General features: G+C 41.1%; 1 protein-coding gene across 4 annotated transcripts in view; it reads left to right on the forward strand.

Annotated features, from left to right (window-relative positions):
• The window catches only part of aopep (aminopeptidase O (putative)), a 345719-nt gene that overhangs the window by 295877 nt on the left and 24787 nt on the right, over positions 1-25055 (forward strand). For 3 of the 4 annotated variants that reach the window (XM_060838362.1, XM_060838356.1, XM_060838371.1), the window contains exons 14-15: positions 12732-12848; positions 22090-22176. In XM_060838362.1, the coding sequence (XP_060694345.1) occupies positions 12732-12848; positions 22090-22176 (204 nt within the window). The remainder of the gene's footprint in view (positions 1-12731; positions 12849-22089; positions 22177-25055) is intronic. The other variant, XM_060838381.1, reaches the window with a different exon arrangement.

A 25055-nucleotide genomic window follows, 5' to 3' on the forward strand; every position in this document is an offset into this window, starting at 1 on the left:
GGTCGGGGTAGACTATGTCGGTCAAGTTATGAACTACTCAACCTCCTCGCGGGAGCATGAGGTGGCGCCAATGCAGTCATCACTGTAGTGGAGGAAGAGATGGGGAGTGGTGCTGGTGTAATTATGGAAGACGGATTGTTCTACATAGTCGACAAAGAGACGGGTATAGCTGGGGCCCATACGGGTGCCCATGGCTACCCCTTTTATCTGGAGAAAGTGGGAGGATTCAAAGGCCCATTCCTGATGAAGGGCTTTTGCCCGAAACATTGATTTTCCTGCTTTTTGGATGCTGCCTGACCTGCTGTGCTTTTCCAGCGCCACTCTAATCTAGACTCTGGTTTCCAGCATCTGCAATCCTCACTTTTGCCTGAGAGATTCTCAGGCCCTGGTGTACAAAGGATCAGAAATTATGTTTTCTCAAGACTTCTCTGGAGCCATAATCAAGAAGAGGAAATCCTTTGATGAAGTCAAGAAGAACTTAAGGACTTGAATATCCGAGACTCTTTGAGATACCAGGCAGTACTGTGCTTTAATCAGGGAGGATCTGTTTATAATTTTGATTCAGGAGGAAAAGTGAGGAACCTTTTGGACTCTTTGAAATAAGTGATCTGGGATCGGGGGGACAAAAAAAGCAAAGACAATTATGGACAGTGGTGAGGGGTGGTTATTTCTTTTATGGAAGATGAATGGGTTCGATGTACGGAGGGGATGTACACTCACATGTTAACTCCCATGTGTGTAAATAATAGGTTCTTTGTCTTGGTATTGTTTGAGTCTGGGGCATGACCTTAGCTGGAAGGAACTAGGATGGTTGTAAGGTTTGGAAGAAATACTCCCTGTGGGCGAGGGGGAAAATTTCCAGTGGTTTGTTGTTTATATGTTTGTTTGGTTAAGTTAAGTGTAGTGGTTAGTTTTTTAGTTCTAATAATATTTGTCGGGATAGTTTTTAGATCTTACAAATTCTGTGATTTTTTCCACTCGGCGTGCCATGAATAAACTGCTGCTTCTCAGGGGACTGCGGGATGTAATGATGTAAATTAATGGCTCTTGGGGTGCGCTGTACAATCATAGGAGGAGACTTTAACCATCTCATGGACCCTGAAGCAGGCAAGATGCCGGGGGTGTCTCAGGTAGACTCTCAGCTAATGGACTTGTGTGGGGTGTTGGGGCTGGTGGATGGGTGGCGATGTCTCCACCCTAATGGTAGGGATCTTACCTTCTACTCCAACCTGCACAAGTGCCACATGAGAATTGATATGTTCAAAGTTTGTGAGAAGATTTGTAGCTCGGGTGCTCGTTGTTGTGGTTCTGTTCGCCGAGCTGGGAGTTTTTGTTGCAAACGTTTCGTCCCCTTTCTAGGTGACATCCTCAGTGCTTGGGAGCCTCCTGTGAAGCGCTTCTATGCTGATTCCTCTGGCATTTATAGTGGTGTGTCTCTGCCGCTTCCGGTTGTCAGTTGCTGTCCGCTGCAGTGGCCGGTATATAGGGTCTAGGTCGATGTGTCTGTTGATAGAATTTGTGGATGAGTGCCATCCACAACAGACACATCGACCTAGACCCAATATACCGGCCACTGCAGCGGACAGCAACTGACAACCGGAAGCGGCAGATTCAAACCACTATAAATACTGGAGGAATCAGCACAGAAGCGCTTCACAGGAGGCTCCCAAGCACTGAGGATGTCACCTAGAAAGGGGACGAAACGTTTGCAACAAAAACTCGCAGCTCAGCGAACAGAACTGCAACAATTGATATGTTCTTTGCTCCTCCGGTCTGTTTGGATTCAGTGTTATCCTGTAGGATTGGAAACATAGCTGTCTCAGACCATGCGGCAGGGGATGGATGTCAAGATTAAGGATAATGGAATAGACCACGCAACACTGGCGCATGGATCCATTTCTTTTGAAGGATAGTAAATTTATAGAGCACTTCGCAATGGAGTTCAGGGCCTTCTGGGACGTCAATTCGGGTATGGCCAGTAATCTGATGGTGCTTTGGGAGACTGCCACGGTGTACCTAAGGGGTTTGATTATCTCATATTTAGCAACCAGGAAAAGGCAAAGAGGGGAACAGCAACAGATGCTTGCGGCCTGGCTAAAAGCAGCCGAGTTGGCATATTACTACAGCCCGTCTGAGGTCAAGCTGCAAGGTTCACAGCTCTTCAGGCTGCTCTGAATTCAGTACTTACGTAGGTGGAGAAGAGAGAGGCCTCCTTTGCATAGCAAAGTATTTGAATACGAGGAGAAGCCAGCTAGATATCTGGCGAGGAAGAAAAATGCTCTAAAGTCCATTGCATCCATTAGGGAGAGAACTGGTATTAACACTCACAAGTCGAAAAGGATTAATGTTATTTTTCAGAAATTTTATGTGGAGTTATACTGGTTGGAGAGCTGTGAGGATGGTGTGGCAAGAATGGAATCCTTTTTTAAGAACTTGGACCTCCCTGGTATAACTGCAGAGCAAGCCTCCCTTTTAAATGCGCCCTTAATAACACAGGAGGTGCAAGAGGTGGTAAGACAGCTCCAAAGTGACAAAGCACCTGGCCCAGATGAGTTCCTGAGTGAATTCTACAAGGAGTTCATAATTTATATTGGCTGAGCCAATCCTGGGAATGTATAATCACCCCTATAACCAGAACTGCCTTCCACCCTCTCTTAGGGAGGCCAATAACTCCCTCATTTTAAAGAAAGGAAAAGACCTTGAGGACTATGCCTTGTACAGACCTATCTCGTTTAAATCCTGTCAAAGATGGCTGGCCCTGAGATTGGAAAAGATACTGCCCACTATTATAAAAGAAGACCAGATGGGTTTCATTAAGGGTTGTAGCTCTTCCAATAACATTAGGAAGGTGTTGAATAGAGTGCATGTATGCCAGCAGAGGTTAATTCTGGGTTTGGCGATCTCCTTGGACACGGAAAAGGCATTTGATCAGGTGGAGTGGCCGTATCGTTTTGGTGTCCTAGAACGCTTTGGTCTTGAGGAGGCTTTCACTAGGTGGGTGGCAATGCTATATAATGACCCCAAGGTGGCAGTTCTTACAAACGATGCTAAGTCGGATAATTTTAGCATTGGGAGAGGCAGCCGACAAGGATGTCCCCTCTTGCTGCTGTTAATTACCTTAGTAATTAAACTGTTGGCAGAGGCCATTCGGAAGAACCCTGAAATAGTGGCACCAAAGATAGGAATGAGAGAGCACACAATTATTCTCTGCACTGATGTTTTCCTATTTTTTTGGCTTACCCGAAAAGGTCCGTACCCCAGCGAATACAAAAAATTAAATTATTTGGCAGCTTCTTGGGATATAAAATAACCTTTACAAAGTCGGAAGCTATGCCCATGGGCGGCTTGGTGGGAGTGCCTGACCTGGAGGATGGAACACAGTTTCCCTTTCAATCATTGCAAAAAGGTTTTATTTGTCTGGGTATTTTATTACCCCCGTTTTCCATCAGCTGTACAGAGCTAACTTTGTGCGATTGTTTGATAGAATAAAATGGGACTTGCAGCGGTGGGAGGGGTTACCAACATCATGGTTTGGCCGAATAGCCTTATATGTTCTTCCTCAGCTACTATATCATATGAGAATGCTCCCGTTGTTGCTGCCCAGACAGGTATTGCAGAGGTTAAATGGCTGGCTTGGGTCCTTCATCTGGTGTCGTAGACGCCCTCTCATGAAACTTACTAAGTTGCAGCTCCCGCAGGGTATGGGGTGGAGTGAGGGTCGATCTCCCAGATTTAAAGCAATATCAAATAGGTGCCCTATAGTCAGATGTGGGTGACTGGTTGCACAAGGGGTCGATATGGCTTGACATTGAGGCTTCTCAGGTAAGGTGTCCCTTGGTTAATTGACTGTTTATGGATAGGATGAAATCCGTGGCTGAGCATTATAAAAACCCGATTATCTTAAACATGGTCAAAGCTTGGAGAATAATGTGGTAGGGCGAGGGGAATTTGCATAAGACCTTGCCATTCACCCCTTTAGTTGGAGCTCCAGGATTTAGGCTGGGGTCAATGGACTTTGACTTTAAGGCATAGGAGATCAAGGGAGGCTCCAATTTGGGAGATTTATTCGAGGGAGAGGTATTGATGTCTTTTGATCAATCAAGTTACAAATATGGGCTGCCTAGTTAGGGACCTCTTTAATTATTTCCAGATTAGGCACTACATACAGAGAAAGACCACGATCTTGGCTCAACCTTACAAGGCTGATATAGAAAGAAGAACGCTCCGGTGTGTGGGCACACTCTCGTTCGGTATTCTATACCACTTACAGAGAGAGGATGCCCTGGAGGATATGGAAAGACTCAATGGAGTCTAGAGTCAGGGACTAGGAGAAGAAATTTTGTTTGGAGCATGGGAGAACATATGGGAGAATGAGAAGAAAATTTTGATATACAATAAAGACAAGCTATGCAGTTGAAGATTCTTCATAGGGCCCATAACGCTCCAGAAGAGTTAGCAAAGTTGCAGAAAGGAGCATCTCCAGGAGGTCCTAAATGTAAAAATAGCACAGGCACCCTTACACGTTGTTTATGGTCATATTACAGGATCCGTGGATATGGGGTGCCAAAGTTAGTGAGTTGGAGGAGATCCTGGGAATCGAGGTTAAGGCGGATCCAGTATCCCTTCCTATGGGTTTGCTGAATTTGCTCTCGCTGGATGAACATGGGAAGAGATTATTTCACATTCTCACACCCTGTGCAAGGAAGAACATTCTAATGAACTGGATCTCAGAAAAACCCCTGGGCCTCATGGGGTGGCGTAGATTGATGATGGAGCATATCCCCCAAGATTATCTCACAAGTGTGGTATGCCAGAAAACAGAACCATTCTATAAAATGTGGCGGCCCTTTTTAAATTACATCAATACCGACTTGTCAGCAATACTGTCCAGGGCCTTTAAAGAGCCATGGGGGCCGGGTTTGGTAGTCTGGGGGCCCTGGGGTGAGGAAGCTTGATAAATACGGGTTTTTATAACTGATGCTCCCGTGGGTGGGAGCCTCAGTGGGGGCGTGGTGAGTGGTATAATTTAGTTTAGTCTAATTTTAATTTAATTTAAGTTAAGATAATTCAAGATAATTTTATCTAATCTGACTCATTCTAAATTGGAGAAAGTTGGTCTAGTGCAATCTGGGTCAGCCTAAGCTAATTTGCATAATACAGTTACTTATTGAATCTCAACGTGGTGAGGTTTTTTTGGGTGATTGTTTTGGTGTGTTCTATCGAGTAGTAGGTAGTTTCTTGTTAATGTTTTTGTTCTATTGATTTTCTTTTTTATATTTTTATAATATTGTAAAAGAATAAAAACTTCTTCTAATAAAAAGAAATATGAAGAAAAGGTAGCTTAGGCTCTAACTTTTTCTTATTTTAAAAGCAGGTGCCAGGCGTTGGTCAAAATACTAGTCTGAAGCAAAAGATACTTTATTCATGCAGTATAAGTAAAATACAACAAAGAAGATTTTGGAATAACTTAACTATTGGAAAACATAACCAAATAATAGATTGTTTAACTACTAAACAGCAACTGTTCCAATATAGTAACAACTCATAAACACACCATTGGCAAAGGCAAATTCTAGAAAATACTCTGACGAGCAATTCTCCAATCCAGGAGTAGAAACATCGAGAGAGAGAGTGAGTAGCAGGGAGCGATGTTGGGGTCTTGAAGCGGGATTTAGAAGCTGCAGTACAACTGCTGCTACTGGTAAAACAAAACTAAAAATTCTCGTCTGTGGGAACTTGACCCCACCCATTCAAGCTGCTTTTATTGTTCCAACTTTTTTTCAAAAAAAGGCCAGTTCCTCACGAGCTGTTTATTTTATTGGATTCAAATAGGCGGCTCAACACCTTTATCTTAAAACCTCTCTTCAAAAAAAGCAGGACAAAATGCACCTTTTAAGCCATAGTATTGTCACAACTTCAATGTTTGGTTCAAATGGAACCCTGGCAGTGATTTTCTCAAATTCGCCAATTGTGGTCAGAGGGCAGGCTTGCCATCGGATTAGACTGTGGGTGAACTTTTGAAGTTGGAGAGCTGAAACTAAAAGGAAGGGTTGGGATACAAAGCCTGCCTGAAATGCTGGAATCCTGATCTTTCCAGGCAACTGTCCTAGCTCACAATGCTTTCAAGGCACCTGGAAACCAACTGAAAAATTCTAGTTAGCTTCTGGCAGTAGTCCTAATGAACCTTTTAAGGAACCTTAATTGGCTATTTGCTAATTGCAGTCAGGTAGCACTGTTGCTCCATATCCTGCCTCCCATTGAATTGTTCAGGATAGGATCGTACCAGCATGCCAGTCAGTATGTGAATTTCTGTGTCACTATGGTTATGTGGCACTCCCATTGACATGTAAAAATCCAGTCCATAGTATCTACTTTACTGGAAGTCCAGGCAAAAGCCTTTCTTTTTTGCTATTTACATTGAGGTTGTTATCTTGTTTGACTCATAGTGCTGGTATTGAAATCACATTTGTTGTCTTTTTCCCTCAAAAGTAGTATTAGAATTTCACTTACCTTGAGAAGTAGGCAATATTTTCATTTAAATTGTCACCTCACATATGAGGTGGAATTTTCCAAGGCATTAAAAAATATGGGCAAGGCAAGAAGTAAGGCAGAAATATATGAGACATTGGACTAACCCTGTCTCAATGTTGGGAATAATTTGCATCTTTTCTGAGAGTTCTGGACATCAGAGCAAGATGTTGATTAGGCAGCAGCGAGTTTCCAATTAAGTGGTATTATTGCTTGTTAATATTAATATGCTGTTTCCCATCCTACCACCCACCGTGAGAAAGCTTGATGGTGAGAATTCTTGACATCAAAGTCGGAGCAGTTATCTGGTGACCTCAGCTCACTGTCTGCAAAGATCTTTCATGCATCTTAATGTATGATCCAGGAAACCACACATGTCCTTCATCCATGGAAGTTGTTGTCACACCTTTATGATCTTCGTGGCACCTCTCTGATCTACTCGCAGGCCATTTGGGATGTGTAGATCTGCATTCCGGGGTGCATTGGCAATTAATATTGGAAGGTTGTTGCAAGGAAAATGAACATGAAGGAGGAGGCACCGAGCTCACAGATTGGATCAATCTGCAGTTTGTTTATTCTCTTAGCATGGCCACATTGAGTGTCCCAGGTTTTGCAGCTGGGTGGAGGAAGCCTGCTTAGCAGTAGAGATTATCGGCTTTGGAATTTGATCCTTTGTGTCTGGATCGGCCTTCTTGCCAGAGGCAGATTACCTGCCGAGAAAGCAATTTTACAACTGAAAGAAGCAATAGTTTTAAAGTGAGAGGGGCAAGATTTAAAAGGGACCTGAGAGGCAATCTTTTTCATGCACAGGGTCATTTGTATATGGAACGAACTACCAGAGGAAGTGGTAGATGCAGGTACTGTTACAGTATTTAGAAGACATTTAGACAGGTACATGAATAGGAAATGTTTAAAGGGATATGGGTGAAACACAAGCAAATGGGACTAGTTTAGTTTGGGAAACCTGGTTGGAACGAGACAAGTTGGACTGAAGGACCTGTATGTGTGTTGTATGACTCTGACACATCTTGGCTGAACTTCTAAAGATCAGAGAGGGGCTGGCAGATTAGGGTATGAAGGGCATGGCCACATTGAGTGTCCTATGTGGACACTTCACTGGGCTTCCCCCAATGGTTGGATGGGGGAAGGGGAGAAAGGGTACTTGGTTGAGTGCCAGGTACCCCAGTCCTTTGCCATGCCTTTGATCATGAAGATCAACTTGGATGATGAAGTGCATGTCTGTATATATTCAGCAGACTGAGCATGCTGGATTTGGCTCTTGATGGCAACCATTAATCTGTCCATGTAAGCACCCAGATGTTGACAAGCTTGAGGTAGCTGAGTTCCAAAGATAAGTGTACTAGTGTAGCCTCTGGGCTGTGAGGACTATTGATTCCCTAACACTTGCCTGCTGCACTGTTTCTTATTATACGTTCCTGATTGACAACACAATGGACTCCACTGTCACCTGGAGCTGAGCAGGTGCCTGCCTCCGGCAGTGCCCAAGTCTCAGGAGCCAGAGACATTTCTTCCTCAGCCAGACACAAAGCTGTAACAGTTAGGTATTCACCTTCCTTTGCTCCCTGAAGTCTAAAGCTGATGTACCCACTGAGGCTTTGGTCTCTGAGTTGATAGGCATTGCAGGAGGTGGCCTAGCCAATGCTTCCTCTGAAGTCTTGGAGCTCTCTTCCTCTGAGATCAATGAAGTGCCTTCTAGTGGTGCAGCCCAGTTTTCTGCAGATGTTGTGGTCATCCCACTGGCTCCTTCAAGACACAAAGGACAGAAGACCAATGGTTATAATGGTGTGCAATGGATACCCCAGGCATTGGGGTTAATCTGAGAATTGCATTGGGATGAGGATTGGTTCTAACTTGATTAACGTGCTTATAAGAACCACCCTGGTCTTCCCTCCCTGTAGTAGATAAGGAGCCTGGAGGTGGATACCCTCTACCAGTCCTAGGGTCTTTCTCCCGTGTCAAAGGCTGTTTTGTCCTCCTGTACTGGGAGAGAAGAAAGAACTGTTGTGAGGTGAATGTAGGCGGCATCACTGTTAGTCCTGTTGCAGGTGTTCAAAAGATGGTGGAGTATTTGGGAAGGTGAGTAGGTAGCACAAGGGCCATTAAGGGTTTGGAGGTTGGTGGGACCAAGTGTGAGTGAGGGAACATGTTGCCTGCAATCATGAGAATGTTAGAGTATGAACATGAGTGGGAGCTGGGTGCAGGATTGGTGTGAGTTAGCAGAGTGTGGCACCTAATGTGATGGAATGGAGAAGATAATTGATGTTCTTGCAGGGTTCCTGGCCATTCTTCTAGACTGGAAGGATCATCAAATAAGGCCATGTAAACAGTAGTAAAAAGCGCAAAAAGGGAAAACATGCTTTGGATGTGCACTATGCCTCCAAACAATCATGGAGAAGGGGATCAGATATGTAACCAAATTTCAGAGAAATGTCAGAATAATAAGACAGTAATTGTTGAGGATTTTAACTACCCAAATATTAACTGGGATAGTGTAGTTTGCAAAGTAGAGAGGGAACAAAATTCTTGAAGTGCATCCAGGAGATTGTTTGTTTGTTTGTTTGTTTGCTTTAGCCCGTACGTAGAAAGCCCAAGAGACAAAGGGCATCTCTCAATCTAATGTTTGGACTTGAACTGGGACAGGTGGAAGTTGTAACAATAGGCAAGCATTTTGAAGATGGTGACTGCAACTCAGTTCAATTTATAGTAGTCATTAAACAAAGGATAAGGATAGGCCACGAATTATAGCTCTAAACAGAGGAAAGACTAATTGTACTAAGATATGATTTGGCCCATGTAGACTTGGGAGCAGCAACTTGCGGATAAACTGTATCAGAGCAGTGAGATGCAGTCAAAGAGAAAATAGTGTGAGTACAAGGCACAGGTGTTTCTGTAAAGTCAAAAAGTTGGGCTACAACCAGAGAACCCAGAATGTCAAGGATGTTGATGAGGATAATATATTTTTTGTGATGGACTGGGTATGAAAGTAGGAGCCTATGGACTTCAAGGCAAAGTGAAGCATTAGTTCTAAAATTGGCTAAGAGACTGGAAGCAGAAGGTGGTGATAGTGGGATGTTCCTGTGACTTGAAGTCTATTTCTACTGGGGGTTACACCAAGCTCAGTGCTAGGACTTTTGCTGTTTGTCGTGTACTGTAATCATTTATAGGGGGTACAATCGAGAAGTATGTGGTGACACAGAAATTGATAAGGTGGTAAATAGTGAGAAGCATATGAATGGGCTGGACGATGCAAATAAAATTCAACCTGGTATGAATTTCAATTGTGGGTAGGTTAACAAGGCAAGAGATTACACTGTGAATGGTCGGCCCCTAGAAAGTACGGAAGATGAGGGGGAACTTAATGTGCATATCCACACATCCCTGAAGGTAGCAGGGGAGGTAATAGATCGTTAAGGCATATGGGCTACTTACATTTATTAGGGTAAAAAGTGAGGTCTGCAGATGCTGGAGATCAGAGCTGAAAATGTGTTGCTGGTTAAAGCACAGCAGGTCAGGCAGCATCCAAGGAACAGGAAATTTGACGTTTCAGGCCAGAGCCCTTCATCCTGATGAAGGGCTCTGGCCTGAAACGTCGAATTTCCTGTTCCTTGGATGCTGCCTGACCTGCTGTGCTTTAACCAGCAACACATTTTCAGCTACTTGCATTTATTAGGCAAGGTATTAAATGCAAGTGCAAGGAAATCATAATAGAATTGTGTAAGACACTACAACAGGAATGCTGCATATTTTCTAGTCACCACATTATGAGAAGGGTGTGATTGTTTGAGAGAGGGTGCAGAGAATATTTACCACGATGCTATCTGGGCTGGAGTGCCTGAGCTCTAAGCAAAGATTAGTTTGCTTTCTTTCAAGTGGTTACAGTTGAAATAGGACCTCATAGATGTGTAAAACATTGTGAGGAGCATTGATTTGGCTAGATAAGAAAACATTTCCGTTAGTAGAAGAATCAATAATGAAGAGGCATGGATTTAAGAAAAGCAGTTGAAGGCAAAAAGGAGAGTTTAGTTTAGATTAGATCAGATTCCCTACAGTGTGGAAACAGGCCCTTCGGCCCAACAAGTCCACACCAGCCCTCCGAAGAGTAACCCACCTAGACCCATTTCCCTCTGACTAATGCACCTAACACTACGGGTAATTTAGCATGGCCAATTCACTTGACTTGCACATCTTTGGACTGTGGGAGGAAACTGGAGCACCCAGAAGAAACCCATGCAGACACTGGGAGAATGTGCAAACTCCACACAGACAGTAGCCCAAGGTTGGAATCAAACCTGGAACCCTGGTGCTGTGAGGCAACTGTGCTCACCACTGAGCCACCGTGGCACCCCTGTTGACAAGACACCATTTTCACTGAGCAGGGGCTGGGTGTTTGGTGCTCAATATCTGAAAGGGTGGGTGCATTAGAATACTCGTAACATTTAAGCAGTATTTAGATACTCACTTGCATTGCCATAGCTTTCAAGGCTATGGGTGAAAGCCTGAAAATGCAGTCATATCTTTGTTGCCCATAGTGGACGAGATGGGCCAATTGACCTGCTTTTGTGTTTGCCACTTCCTGTAAAAATCCGTTGTTCAATACAGAAATTATTGCCTCTGTACTGCTCAGGCGAGAAATAAAATGGAGATTTTAATCAAGAGCCAGTTTTTGACAGTTTTAAGTTAGGCAAGTGGAGTTTACTGTTATTTTAAACATTTATTGCTGCTGCAATTATTCATATATATTTAGAGTTATTTTCTTGTAATTGAAATAATTTTAAATTACTTTCAGGAGTTTTTTGTGTTATATATACTTGAATTAGGAAGTAACTTCTGCTGGGGAGTTCGTGAAATTATGTTAAATATAAATTGTGCATGTATTTACCAGTTGCTATACCGAGGGAGAAAGATAACTTGGAACTTTTGATTGCTTTGTTATGCTTCCTCTTAACATTTCATGGTTATCTTGCTATAAATGCATCTCTTGCTGAAAATGTGTTGCTGGTTAAAGCACAGCAGGTTAGGCAGCATCCAAGGAACAGGAAATTCGACATTTCGGGCCAGAGCCCTTCATCAGGAAATGCATCTCTTCACAATATAATATAATTAATTGGTGTAGGTGGTGTGAGAATTTTTTTGTGTCTGCTAGGGTGCTTGATAGGGCTTGGGAACCAAAGACTCATACTCTTTAAAGTTTCATTACAAGATGAGTACAAGTATACACAATCAACCTTGGTTACAACCTTTGTAAAAGTTCACACACGCTAACTATTTACAAAATTTATTGATTTAATTTGTTTTACACCTGGACACTGAAAGAGAGTCCTATTAAACTATCAGTGTGGAAAAGAAACCCATGAGGGCAGATGATGTACAGTGAAATGTAAAATGATGTGAAAATATGTGGAAGGTAGTTCTTTGGAATATGGAATGTTGAATCTGCAAATTTAATGACCAGGCAATGAAAAGTGAGTCCATTACATCTTGCAAAGTATACTTTCCCTACCAAGATCAAAAGGGTAATATGGGATTTTACTGGTGAGCTTGGGTTAAGTTTAGAATGCTAAAGACTCTTTGAAGTACCTTAAAAGGATAACCCTGTCAGTCATATTAAATAGTACTTCTGGCAACCACAGTGGCATAAGTGATGTTGTATCCCCATATATGGGTACCATAAAATAAGCACTACTTCATAGTTGGCCTGCAGTGTTATATTGAATGTAACGTGCAAAGCTAGTAAGTTGTATCTGGATCTATCAACAGGGCACCTGTTCCTGCCTTCAGATTTTGGTGTAAACAAATGTGTCTTGAATTAGGATGTAGGGAAAATGTTGAGCAATGCAGTAGGAATTGTTTGGAAAATAATTCTGCCTTATGTGCAAGGGATCTTACAATGTAAAACTATATTTTCTCAATTAGCTCATCTAGTTTTTAAGAGTTAGATGCTTTCAAGTTAATATAAGTACAATACATAAAAGTGTTCAATGTTCTTAGAAAATATTTTAAAAATCACTTCTAGCAAGGTGGAATTTTTGAAATTTGTTAAAGTATAAGTGCCTGACAGTACACTTGTTTTATATAACTTCAAAATTACTATGTACATTATATAAATGCATTGTGTATAAACAGACATTGTTTTTTTTATTTATGAATAAACTGTTCTCTCATTATACCTTTCTACATTTCAGCTTTTGCCAGACCAGCTGGTATTGCTCCTAGAATTGCTGTTGGAAGTAAAATCCTTTTCTTTCCGAACACTGCAGTTGCTTCAGAAGCATTATTGCCTCCGGGAGCAGGATGCAGAGGTAATTCATTTACTGGCCCACTGAACTGTTTTGTCAACACTTGAAAAACTATGCCAAAGGGAAAAATGAAGTTCACAGGGCTTAAAACGATGGCTGTATAGCCATTTAAGCCAGCCAAGTTAGAATGCACTATAAATAATCAACTCTTGTTTTAAATATAATGGGGAAGAAAGGTTTATGGAGTCTTGCAATCTCTTGGCAGAGAAAAAATAAGTTTCTGTCCAAGTTGTTCAAAAGCTTTATTTGACATTGTTCAAAATCTTATGTTTCTCAATAGTACTTTGAGAGTTATGGTCTACTTCAAATTGTTGAAAAAATATTAATGCAGTAACGTTGTTTTCAGGAGTACAGATATCTCATTATCTTTCCTTTGTAGAAATGAACTAAGAGGTGTCGATGATGTAGTGGTAAAGTCACTGGATTAGGAATCCAGAATCCCAGATCATTAGTCTTGAGAAAATGAATTGAAATCCCACCATGGCAGATGGTAAAATTTGAAATTGTAAAACTTTTTGGAATTAAAAAGGTGAATTAATGGCAGCAACTGTCAGTGTCAGTAAAACTGGTTCTCACTAATGTCCTGCAGGAAAGGAAATCCGCCATCCTGAACCTGATGGAGCAGGGAAGAAGAATATGCCCTTGTCCAGCAGGACTACTAAAACAGTGATTTAAAAATAAAATTCATTCACATGTGGGACTTGGGTGTCACTGGCTGGCCAGCATTTACTGCCCTTTCCTCATTGCTCTTGAGATGGTGGTGGTGAGTGGCTTTCTTGAACTGCTGCAATCCATGTGCTTTAGGTTGACCCCCAGTGTCCTTAGTGGGGGAGTTTCAGGATTTTGATAGAGCAATAGTGAAGAGATGCTGATTTTCCCCTGTCTGCAATATTCCTGGCAAATCTCAGGAACATTGTGGGACAGCTCTGGACTAACATTACTTTTAAAGATAGCATGGGCACAATGCATGTGAGTGGATGGCAGAATATCCTGGCAGTAGTGAGTTGTTCCAAGAAAGGTGTGTGGCAAGATGGAGTTGGGATTGGATTTGAGGGATGCCATAGGGGAAGGGTAGGTAGTTAATTGGGCAGGCTTGATTAGATACATCAAGAAATTTGCTTGGGTTTGTGGTAGAAATCCCTCCAAAAAACATGACACAACTCGGACTTAGTTAAGAAATGTAAGATTCGGCTCTTGCTGTCTGATCAAAGGAACCAGCACAGGAAAAGAAATTCCCATTGAAAGCCATGTCCTATCTTTATCTTAAACATAAACCTGAAGAACTGCAGATGCTGTAAATCAGAAACAAAAACAGAAGTTGCTGGAAAAGAAAGGCCCAGTGACCCTGCCTGAACTCCGATTTCTCTTCGTAAATGCTGCCAAACCTGCTGAACTTTTCCAGCAACTTTTGTTTTTGTTTCCTACTTTAAACATTCCTTTCACCATTTGGGTGCATTTCAGATTTTGCTGTTAACAAATTCAGATTCTCAAACTGACATCAAGGCATTTGAACCTTTGTTCCCTGGGTGATTAGTCCAGGTCTCTGGATTACTGGTACAGCAACAACCTTTAAACTACTGTATCTTTTGGACATATGAAATCTAGTAAAGCATGGCAGCTACAGTACTCAGATAAAGCCCACATCTTTACCCGACCAAAGTTTCTTTCCGTCCTTAGAACCAATTTTCTTTCATAGTGTATCCCAAATAATAAGGTGCAAACTTAACTCAACAGCCAAGTAGTCCAGGAGTAAAATCACTCTGAGCATTATAAAAAGGTGATAATTTCCACAAAATTGTGCATGTTTGGTCAAATTTTTTTTTTGAGGAAATCAGACTTCTAATGTGTAAGTGTATTGAGAGGTATGGATCAACCGTTGGTAGATGGACCTGAGATACAGTTCAGCTCCTGATCTATTTCAATAGTAGAACCAGGTCAAGGAGCTGAACCACCTATTCCTGGTCCTCTGCCTGAACTACCTCTCAGTTTCAAACATTATTAGTTGCATAACCAGTTGAGTATTCTGGATCATTTGGAGTTTTGCAGGTTGCAAGAACCTTTGGGAATAGGAGCTACATATTATTATCTTGACAAATGAGGGGGCATAGATTAGATAGGTTGGTCTTGTGTACAGGCGAAAGTGGGGATTGCAGATGCTGGAGGTTAGAGTCGAGAGTGTGGTGCTGGAAGAGCACAGCAGGTCAGGCAGCATCCAAGGAGTAGGAGAGTCGATGTTTCAGACAAAAGCCCTTCATCAGATGAAGGGCTTTTGCCTGAAACGTCGACTCTCCTGCTCCTCGAATGCTACCTGACCTGCTGTGCTTTTCCAGCACTGCACTCTGGGCTTGTTTCCACTAGGGGTTTGAAGAGTGAGCGGTGACTTGATTGAAGTGTATAAGATTCTGAATGGTTTAGACTAGATGAACACAGGCTGTTTCCTCTTGTGGGTAAGTTGAGAACTTTTACATAATTTTTCAACCATTGATCTTTTCTGTAATTTCCAACTTCTGCTTCACAACAGAACACCTACCGGATTTATCGTTTTTTATTAAGGTGTCTACCTAAGGGATTAAAAATCGTCTGAGTAATTTTACAGAATTTAATGTAATCACTGCTGTGCTACCAAACCTTTTTTAAAGTACATGGTCAAAAAGAGTTTTTAGACAAAGATTAGATATCATAATGAAAAATTATTGACCGTGAAAGTAATTTTAAAATATATTCTGAGCGATTTTTGAAATAATTTGTAGCTCACATTGAGGTTCTGGATGTGTTTGTTCACTGAGCTGGAAGATTCGTTTCCAGATGTTTCCTCACCATACTAGGTAACATCATCAGTTGGCCTCTGGTGTTATGTCCCACTTTCTAATTATGTGTTCAGGTTTCTTTGAATGGTGATGTTGTTTCTGGTTCTTATTCTCAGAGGATGGTAGAAAGGGTCCAAATCAATGTGTTTATTGATAGAGTTCCAGTTGGAATGCCATGCTTCAAAGAATTCTCATGCATGACTCTGTTTGGCTTGTCCTAGGATAGAAGTGTTGTTCCAGTCAAAATGGTGTCCTCCTTCGTCTGTAAGTCAGGATACTAGTGATAGTGGGTCATGTCTTTTTGTGGCTAGTTGATGTTCATGTATCCTGGAAGAACAATTAGGCACCAGGATACATGGTGCTGGCAAATGGAATTACATTAATTTAGGATATCAAGTCGGCATGGATGATTTGGATTGGAGAGTCTGTTTCTGTGCTGTGTACTCTGTGACTCTGAGTCTAATAAATTAAAATTAAGAGGAATTTCTTTTTTGTGGAGAGTTAGCAGATTTGTTTCCAGGATATTTAATTTGCAAAGAGACAGAGAAATTATTAACATTGTCACAATTTTTAGTAACCACTTTCAGGTAATTGGCAAATAATGCAGGGTGAAAATGTGAAGGTTATTTTATTTAGTAAGTTCTAAGCATCTGGAACAGTCTGAACGGCAGCTGGATGAAGATTCTAAAAAGAGATTTGCAATTTAACTTTTTAAATTAACATTTGGAGGGCTATGGACAAGTGGCAGGAGAATTGAAACAGATTTACAGAAAGCTGAGTCACAAGTAGATAGGATAGTGAAGAAGGCAATTTGGTATGCTTTCCTTTATTGGTCAGTGTATTGAGATAGGAGTTGGGACATCATGTTGCGGCTATACAGGAAATTGGCTCGGCCACTTTTGGAATATAGTATAGGTCTCCCTCCTACAGGAAAGATGTTGTGAAACTTGAAAGGGTTCAGCAAAGATTTCTAAGGATGTTGCCAGGATTGGAAGGCTTGAGCTATATGGCGAGGCTGAATAGTCTGGGGCTGTTTTTCCTGGATTGCGGAGGCTGAGGAGTGACCTTGTAATGGTTTATGAAATCATGAGGGACATGGATAGATTAGATAGACAAGGTCTTTCCCTGGATTGGGGGAGCCCAGAACTAGAGTACATTGGTTTAGGGTGAGATGGGAAAAATTTAAAAGAGACCTAAGAGGCAAAGTTTTCACTCAGACAGTATGGAATGAGCGGTTAGAGGAAGTGATACATTTACAACATTTAAAAGGCATCTGGATGATAGATGAATAGGAAAGGTTTAGAGGAATTTGGACCAAGTACTGACAAATGGGACTCGATTAGTTTAGGATATTCGGTCAGCATAGACGAGTTGGACCGAAGGTAAAAACAATGACTGCAGTTGCTGGAAACCAGATTCTGGATCAGTGGTGCTGGAAGAGCACAGCAGTTCAGGCAGCATCCAACGAGCAGCGAAATAGACGTTTCGGGCAATATTCCTGATGAAGGGCTTTTGCCCGAAACGTCAATTTCACTGCTCGTTGGATGCTGCCTGAACTGCTGTGCTCTTCCAGCACCACTGAGCCAGAGTTGGACCAAAGGGTCTGTTTCCATGCTGTACATCTCTGTGACTCTATGACATTCATGCCGATCAGATTTCCCCAGCTAAACTAGTCCCACTGACCTGCGTTTAGCCCATACCGCTGTAAACCTTTTCTGTTCATGTACCTGTCCACATGCCTTTTAAATGTTGTAACTGTACTTGCATCTACCACTTCCTTTGGCAGATTATTCCACACATGAACTGCCCTGTGTGTGAAAAATTTGTCCTAAAGCCTCTCTTAAATCTTTATCCTCTCACTTTATCTATGCCCCTCATGATTTTATAAATGTCTATAAGGTCACCCCTCAACTTCCTACGCATCTGTGAAAGGAGGCCTAGCCTATCCTTATAACTCAAACCTTCCAGTCCTGGCAACATCCTTGTAAATCTTTTCTGAGCAATCTCCAATGTGAAAATGTCCTTCTTATAGCAGGGCAACCAGAATTGTATACAATATTCTAAAAATGGCCTGTCAAATGTACTGTACAGCCACAAATTGACATCCCAACTCTTGTACACAATGGAAAGATACTTGAAAACAATTTAAGCTAAAAGCACAGTAATGCACAACAGTAAAAGAAAGATACTCAAAATATATTTGAAATAAAAAGGAAAAGTTATGGCAGGGAAGTTATATTAACAGTTCAGTAGAAAGAAACCAAAATAAAATGCCTCTTTGGATTTTTAAGAAGGAGCCTTTCTGTCTAAGATGTCACTCTAGCAGCAGAGAACTTGAGCTTTTAGCTCCAGCTGCCAGCAAAAGCCTAACTGAAAGCAAAACTAAAATCTGTGTGTGCCTGACCCTGCCAATTCATGATTCTTTTGACTTACTTTTAAAAAAAACACCTAGGGAGAACTCGAAGCTGTTTACCCACTGTCTGAATAAAGGGGATATTTCAGCACGATACTCTCTTGCAGGAGATACAGGACAGAACATACCTCTTAAAGGCATAGTATTGTTACACTTTTTTATTGTTGTTGAAGGAAAAAAGACAAAAAAAGGGAAATCAGTTGGATTTTAAAAAGTGGTTTGAAGACTTGGAGAAGGAACAGTAAATATGAGGCTCCTGATATGTAATTTTTTATTTATAAAATCATTCCTTTTGGCTGTAATCCAATGATACAGTCGCTAAAATAAGCTTTTATGAATGTACCTAAGCTAAATTCTAAATCATTGACTGGATCGTTGGAGATATTAAACATTTTAGTTTTCAATTTGTTTATGGGATATGTGCATCATTAACTTCTCCAGGGCAATTAAGGAAGGTCAGTGACTTGCTTTCTTGAATTATTGTATTTCACATAATGTGCTGTTAGGAAGGAAGTTCCAGTAGTTTATCCCAGTGACATTGGAGGAACAGCCTGGAGTGTGACTTTCATCAGATTTAAAGGTGGTGTTTCTCACATGCATCTACTACCCTTATCCTTCTAGTTGTTAGAGGGTGTGGATTTGGTCGGTGTTATCAAAGGAGGTTTGGTGAGTTGCTGTACTGCATCTTGCAGATAGTATGCAGTGCTTCTACTAGATTGCCAGTGTTGAATAGAGTGAATGTCAAAGGTGGTGAATAGGATTCTAATCAAGTGGGTTGCTTTGTTCTGGATGGATTAAACTTTGAGTGTGTTGTACACATACATGCAAGTGATGAGTAGTCTATCAGACTCTTGACTTGTGCCTTGCAGGTCAGGCTTTATAGAGACAGGAGATGAGTTAATTGCCACAAAATTCCTAGGTTCTGATCTGCTCTTAGCTACAATGTTTATATGGCTGGTCTAGTTCAGCTTCTGGTTAATGGTAATCCTCAGAATGTTCATAGTGGGCGTTTCAGTGATGTAATGACATTTAAACATCAAGAAGTAATGGTTAGGATCTCTCATTGGAGATTATCGTTGCCTGGAACTTCTGTGGCATCAACATTAATTGCCTAAATCTGGATATTGTCCAGGTCTCACTGCACTTGGGCATGGACTGCTTCAACATCTGAAGGTGACGCTTATGCAATCATCAACGAGTATCCCTGCTTCTGATGCCATGATGAAAGGAATCAGCTGAAGGTAGTTAGGCCTAGAATGCTATCTGAGGAGCGCAAGGGCTCATATGGTGCAGAGCCAATGTCACTTACTCAAAACAGGAGGTCCAAGTTCAGGTTCCACATACTACTGATGTCATACAGTCATAGAGATGTACAGCACGGAAACAGGCCTTTCGATCCAAATCGTCCATGCCGACCAGATATCAGAACCCAATTTAGTCCTGTTGCTAGCATCTGGCCCATATCCTGGAATCATTGAACATAGAATCCCTATAGTACGGAAACAGGCACTTCAGCCCAACACGTCCACACCGATCCTCCGAAGAGTAACCCACCCAGACCCATTCCCCTTACCCTATATTTACCCCTGACTATTGCACCTAACTTGCACATTCCTGAACACTATGGGAAATTTAGCATGGCCATTTCACCTAACCTGCACATTTTTGGATTGTGTGAGGTAATCAGAGCACCCTGAGGAAACCCGTGCAGGCACAGGGAGAGTGTGCTAACTCCTCACAGACTGTCGCCCGAGGCTGGAATTGAACCCGGGTCCCTGGCACTGTGAAGCGGCATGCTGACCACTGAGCCACCGTGCCGTCCCATAAACCCTCAAAACCCTTTCCATTCATATACCCATACAGGGGCCTTTTAAATGTTGCCATTGTACCAACTTCCACCACTACTTCTGCATGAAAATGTTGCCCCTTAGGTCCCTTTTATATCTTTCCCCTCTCACCCTAAACCTCTGCCCTCTAGTTCTGGACTCCCCCACCCCAGGGAAGAGACTTTGTCTATTTATCCTATCCATGCCCCCCATAATTTTGTAAACCTCAGTAAGGTCACCCCTCAGCCTCCGATGCTCCAGGGAAATCAGCCCCAGCCTATTCAGCCTCTTCCTATAGTTCAAATCCTCCAACCCTGGCAACATCCTTGTAAATCAGGTTTCACAACATCCTTCTGACAGGAAGGAGACCAGAATTTCACGCAATATTCCAAAAGTGGCCTAACCAATGTCCTGTACAGCCACAACATGACCTCCCAACTCCTGTACTCAATAATCTGACCAATAAAGGAAAACATACCAAACACCTTCTTCACCATCCTATCTATTTGCGACTCTACTTTCAAGGAGCTATGAATCTGCACTCTAAGGTCTCTTTGTTCAGCAACACTCCCCACGACCTTACCGTTAAGTGTATAAATCCTGCTCTGATTTGCTTTTCCAAAATCCAGCACCTCTCATTTATCTAAATTAAACTCCATTTGCCACTCCTCAGCCCATTGGACCATCTGATCAAGATCCCATTGTAATCTGAGGTAACCTTCTTAGCCGTCCTCTACACCTCCAATATTGGTGTCATCAGCAAACTTACTAACTATACCTCCTACGTTCACATCCAAATCATTTATATAAATGACAAAAAGTAGTGAACCCAGCACTGAAGCACTGATCCTTGTGGTACTCCAATGGTCGCAGGCCTCCAGTCTGAAAAGCTACCTCCACCACCACCCTCTGTCTTCTACCTCCGAGCCAGTTCTGTGTCCAAACGACTAGTTCTCCCTGTATTCCGTGAGATTTAACCTTGCTAACCAGTCTCCTATGGGAAAACCTGTCGAATGCCTTACTGAAGTCCATATAGATCAAGTCTACCACTCTGCCCTCATCAGTGTGAAATAATGTCTTTGAACAGTTTAGTAGAAAATGTCTAAGCTGAGGAACCTGTGCTGTAATGTCCTGGGTCTGACATTATTGACCTTCAACAACCACAACTGTATTTGTTTGTTCTGGATAAGACTTCAACCAATGGAGTACCATTTCTGTAACTGTTCTGCAACAGTTTAGCGAGGGGCACAGAGCAAGTATTAAGTACTGTTTCTGGACTGTTGTCAGTATCCATTACACCATAGGGCATAGGAGCAGAAATTAGGTCATTCAGCCCATCAAATCTGCTAATCCATTTCTTGACATCATGGGATTGAATCAATGTATATCCCATTTATTAATATGTAACATCAATTTGTAAAATCTGTAAATGAACAGAGCCTTTAGTAAAGTCTTTAAAACTTCAAATCAGTGCCCACTACTGCTTTCGTGCAGCTAATTCACGTTTTGTTCGGTAGTGTGCCTCTTACCCTTAACAAAGTTTTCTTTCCCAATGAAGGTAGAGTCATAAAGTTACCGAATACAGGAACACACCCTTCAGTCCAACTTGTCCATGCCGATCAGGTTTCCCAAGCTAAATTAGTCCCATTTGCTTGTATTTGGTCCATATCCCTCTCTATCTTTCCTATCTGTGTCCCTCTTTTAAATGTTGTAACTGTCCCTACCTCTATCACTTTCTCTGTCAGTTCATTCCATATAGGCACCACGCTCTGAATAAAAACATTGCCCCTCAGAACCCTTTTAAATATTACTCCTCTTACCTTAAGCCTATACCCTCTAGTTTTGGACTCCCCTACTCTAGGGAAAAGAACTTTGCTATTCACCTTATCTGTGTCTCTCATGCAATGCAGTTTCTATTAACCTGCTGGATGTCTTTTTGTGTGATGCAGTGTGCAATAAAGTAATGATGCTGACCATGAAAATGTTATCCTGCACCAGTTTTTTGTTTATTATTGCAACTTAAGAATTTTGGCAAAAGTGAATTACATTGGAGAGCAAAGTGAACATACAAAAGCAAAATTAAGCGTGTGATCATTGCTCCCAGCTACTGAAATTGTGAACTTGTGTTTTGTATATGTTTTAGATAAATCTTTGTTTAACCTCACCTATGCAATCTAAATTCTTGGATTATTTCACAGGTGCGCCATCGCTGGTACGAGCTGGTCATTAAACATAAACACACAGTTGCATACAGGGACTTGATAAATTTTTTGGAGCAGCATCAGGTACCGTATTTAATACAATTTTTTTAACAAATCATGAAAAATAAAACTTAGGAAAAATATGTTGCAAAAACTTGTAAATTTCTAAAAGTGACCAACAGTTGCCAGGATATAACTCTTGCACTGAGATTTTGTTTTAAACGTGTTTCCACTTCACCTACTGTGGTACTGCAATAAATACTATTAATGCAGTAATAAAACACATTAGATGTCTAGGTTGGCTTTACACTGTTTTAGCAACCTACAATATTATACATTTAGAAAGCAATGAATACATTTTAAAACTGAATAGTTATCTTCATCCTATCTTTGAATTCTCTTATTTTCACTTCCTCACTATTTACTGTTTCTCTTATTTTCATTCACATATGCCATCATTTCGGTTTTAGATTGTCATTTGAATCTTACTTATAACTAATGCTACCTATTTTAACTAGTCAGAATCATCTTGAAAGAGAAATGATATCATAAATGATTTTTACCAGTTTTTTTTTTGCTTTTCCAATTCACAACATTCATTTTGAAGATGGGTCATCCTTTGAAAAGTTAAACCCTAATTGGCTGAAAGTGCGTTTGAAGTTAATTGTATGCTAGAACTCAAAAGGTGGATATCGTGAACAGCCGTGCCATCTGAATGTGGTTGACTTTGTTGCCTAAAAGGAATACTCAAACCTTTTACCCAGGTGTTCTTTCCTTATGTGACAGACAAAAGACTGGGCATTTCCGCAGACTTTAATTAAACATACCCTTGTTTATTTAATTCCTTGGGTAGCAGTATTCAATCTAAAACATGAATTTATTGTAGCATTTACTTGTAACTTCATTTAAATTGACTTCAACTTGAACTCACTTCATTGTAACATTTACTTCAACTAAATTCACATTTAACCCTAACTCTGAGTTTGGCTTGAAACAAATACCACCCCAATTTGAGTGAAGTGATCAACTTTGCTCTCAGTGTTGATATTGCCTCATGGTTCTTTATTTTTTCTGAAAACAACTTCAGGGCTGTCAAATGTAGTCTCAAAGAATTCTCGTGAGCAAGCCTTTGTTCTGGAAACTTTATCATAAATCATGATCACCCTTCTAGAAACATCTCAAGCACTCAGTCAATGAATTGACCAAACTGATCACAATGTTCAGTCCCAACCAGTGGAGTTACTGGTAAACAACACCGAAATGTTTGCACTAAGTCATAAACAGCCGCATCCCATGCTCCATATAATGTAATAATGGTGCCAGCATGTCTAAGCAGATCACCACATAACCTTCCACTCTCTAGGGATGGGTCACTCAACCTGAAATGTTAATTCTGAGTTCTCTGCACAGATGCTGCCAGACCTGCTGAACTTTTCCAGTGATTTCCATTTTTATTTCTGATTTACAGCATCTGCAGTTTTTTTGGTTTTTATATAACCTCCTTTATTTGGTCAACACAGAAACCAGCAAGTCACAATTATTTAAATTCTTGCCTATCTAACATCAATTCCACTACTGTGTTATCTCTGTTTTCCGTTGATCAAATTGAATTGAAAGAAACATCAAAAAATATTTAAGGACAATGTTATTATCACTGTAACATGTGGCAGAAGATGAACCTAAGGATGAAACAAAAGCATAGTAATCACCCTTGACATGATCCTCTACAATTAAATTCAGTATATCAGGCTGACAGAGCTATTAGGTAACAGCCATGTGATTAACAAGGTAGGGTTTTGTTTAGAAGATCTGTTGTGTTATCAATTGAGAAGGGAATGAGCTAATGAGCAAATAATCAGGAAGTAGAACATGTGGCCATTAGCTATTGCTGAGTGTTACTTATAGCTCTACTCTGGCGCATGAAATACTTTCCAGTAATAGAAGTGACTGAATCTTTATAGTGAATCTGTCTGTTGAGCAAGCTCGTTACATAGCTTCAAATAAACAAACCTCTGTTTTGTTTATGTTTATCAAACCTGGTGCATTGATAAATTTGTGATAAGCAAACCTATAATATGATGAGCAGCAGTGATATATTTTTAATATGAATAATTGAAGATGGCAAGGAAAGCCACAGGCAAAAAGTCGGTGCAGCGCTAAATGCTCTGTATGCATAGAAACTCCAGGCTGCTGATTACCTCTGCTGCTAATGCCTCACCAAACAACAAGAACCTGATTTATGTGACAGCGGGGTGGTAAAATAGACAGTCAGTTTTGAGTTGGACTGTAGTGCACGAGACTCATCTCAATGTTTTTGGTTGCCATTCTCTCACAAGAAGTGGTATGTGTAGTTGGGAATAAAAACTCAACCGCAGCCAGAAGCAAAACAAAACTCAGCCACCGCATTGCTGAATCTCCCCATAGAATAACTAAGTTACAATTCCCTTACACATTAGAATTGATTGTTAGTGATGGAGAACATCTGGAAGATCACCACCAAATTCCCACAGTAAGTTGGAAAGTTACAGATGTCCAATCTGAACTTAAATCTTTTAACCAAAGGATGAAATTATGCTATTTAGATTTCATCATCACTGCAAATAAAGATATTTAATAAAAATAAGGGGTTGCACAGAGTCAACACTTTAGGCTTGCACAAGGAAGCACAAGAAAACCCTAATAAGCTACGGAATGTACTAGAATATCAGTTTCATGTAAAAGTGAAATTCAGAATTTAATGTTTGGAGCTGATATCTACAGACAGCAGCTGCAGGAATCAATTGATCCATTCATCAACTGGTACCATGACAAGGGCAAAGAGAGTGATTTCTTGCAAGTTGAGCTATCTGACCAGATATCAGAGCTTGTTATAGTTTCAGTGGAATCAAAACCTTCTATTCAGACCCCTTAGAGAAAATTAAAGATAATAATAATAAAATTAAAAATAATTAAAATGAAACCAT

Source organism: Hemiscyllium ocellatum, chromosome 2 (genome assembly GCF_020745735.1).
Source record: "Hemiscyllium ocellatum isolate sHemOce1 chromosome 2, sHemOce1.pat.X.cur, whole genome shotgun sequence".
In the NCBI taxonomy this organism is placed as follows: domain Eukaryota; kingdom Metazoa; phylum Chordata; class Chondrichthyes; order Orectolobiformes; family Hemiscylliidae; genus Hemiscyllium; species Hemiscyllium ocellatum.